This window comes from Centruroides sculpturatus, unplaced genomic scaffold (assembly GCF_000671375.1).
Source record: "Centruroides sculpturatus isolate CEXI.00-Female unplaced genomic scaffold, Cexi_2.0 scaffold808, whole genome shotgun sequence".
NCBI lineage: Eukaryota > Metazoa > Arthropoda > Arachnida > Scorpiones > Buthidae > Centruroides > Centruroides sculpturatus.
Window position 1 is genome coordinate 193,713 of NW_019384985.1, and position 1,952 is coordinate 195,664.

Consider the following 1,952-nt stretch of genomic DNA (forward strand, 5'->3'; position numbering starts at 1 on the left):
GAAAGTTATTAGGTTACTTATCATTAGAAACAATAATTATGAAGAAAATAAATATAGAATTTTCCTTGTTTTCTTATGACACAATGTACTGTAGTTTCTTTTACACACGATTTCATTAAATTTCTTCTTGTGAATTAATAAGTACAAATGAAATATATTTCTTTCCATTTCTTGATTATGAAAATATGTAAATAATTTCAAAAAATTAGATAACTTTTCTTCTTTAAGTTTTATTGTACAACATAAAACACTGTTTGAATTTTTCCGAAAATGTGAATGATTACAATTATAAAAGGACACAAAAATTATAATTTAAAATGAGATTTTATTAACAAGCAGCTAGATTAATAACCAACAATAATATAATATAAAACAATTATAAAAGAGTATAAGATATCCTTTGATGTGTAGATGGTTATTATGTTATAAATTAGCTCAGTGACCTTTTTAATGCTAATTTAAAACGCGTTATCCATCACCCCATAAAGCTCATTTAATTATATATAAAATAAAGTCGTTGCTAACTTTACCTTATGTACAGTTATTCTCTTCGTAACACTTCTTAGGTAGTGATTTAAATGTCCATATAAGAAATTCGTATAAAACATTTGAATAAGTGTTTGTGTGTTAATGATGGTGATGATGATGATGATGGCCACCTCCGCCGCCTCCACCATGATGGTGTCCATGTCCGCCGCCGCCGCCGCCACCGCCTCCGTGATGTCCGTGATGATGTTCGTGGTGCTTGTGTCCGTGACCACCATGTTCGTGATGATCATGATGATGATGTCCCCCATGATGTTTATGATCGTGATGTTCCTTATGGTGTTTTCCTCCCTTTTTCCAGTCATCTCCGTGATGATGGTGATGTCCTCCATGACCATGCTTGTGATATTTGTGGCCATGTTCGTGATCAGAATGATGCTTTTTACCATGGTGATGTTTGTGATATTTATCACCGTGATGTTTATGATGGTGGTGATCTTCTTTATGATTTTTATGGAAATGTCCACCATGCTCGTGGTCGTGATAAGATTTATGATCACCATGTTCCTCTTTATGATAAACATTTTTAAAGCCATGTTTTTTGTGGCCTCGATCCTTGTGACTATGCCCACCATGTTTGTGTCCGTGCGATCCGTGTCCATGCCATTGTTTATGATGGTGTCCTCCATGATGATCGTGCCCATGATGATCATGGCCACTATGATGCATTCCATGCTTATCGAATCCATGGTGGCCTTTATCATGGTGGCCGTGGCCTCCGTGCTTATGCCAGTGTCCATGTTCGTCGTGGTGATGCTTATGGCCATGTCCATGGTCTCCGTGGTCATCATGCCCTTTCTTCCAGTGTGAATCGTGATGATCCCATTCTTCGTGACCACCGTCATGATGACCATGATGGTGATGATGAGATGCTGAAAATATAAGATCGCTGCCTACTGCAACTAAATCTTTGTCATCTTCTTTCTCACCGCTTACAAAAATTAAGAGACACACCACACCAAAAGTGTAGAGTTGACCCTATGAAAATATAAGTTTCAGTTTAGAAAATGTAATCATTAATATATTATGTTTAGTAAGACTTACCCGGAGATACCAGGGGAAGAACATATTCGAAAGTAAATTACTTCTGTTGTTTATCCCCAATTGACTAGTGCTAAGTCTGACGTGGTGCTAGCTGTTATATACCTATCGAGGGGTTCCGGGAGGTAACTGTTGTCATGTTGGTGTCTGACGGGGGCAAACACCGAAATTTTTATTTCCGGAAAAAAGAATTTTACAGAACGAAACTGTAGGAAATTTGAAACGGGTGATATCGTTTTTTATGAGGCGTTGGTGTGTCGTAAATGGAGTCAGTGATGCATCAAGTCAGTCGCTGTCCTTCTATTAAATCATTGTTGGGGACAAGATACAACTGGTTGCATTCATCGCGCTATTGTACAAAAATA

The 1,952-nt window shown here is 37.2% G+C and overlaps 1 protein-coding gene across 1 annotated transcript; it reads right to left on the bottom strand.

The window, feature by feature from the left end:
• Positions 1-627: 627 nt before the first annotated feature.
• On the bottom strand, positions 628-1,614 carry LOC111632889 (histidine-rich glycoprotein-like). Its single transcript, XM_023377413.1, has 2 exons — positions 1,591-1,614; positions 628-1,524 (listed from the first exon to the last, which is right to left on the bottom strand). The coding sequence occupies exons 1-2, from the start codon at positions 1,612-1,614 to the stop codon at positions 628-630; spliced, it is 921 nt and encodes a 306-aa protein (XP_023233181.1).
• Between the last annotated feature and the right edge of the window lie 338 nt (positions 1,615-1,952).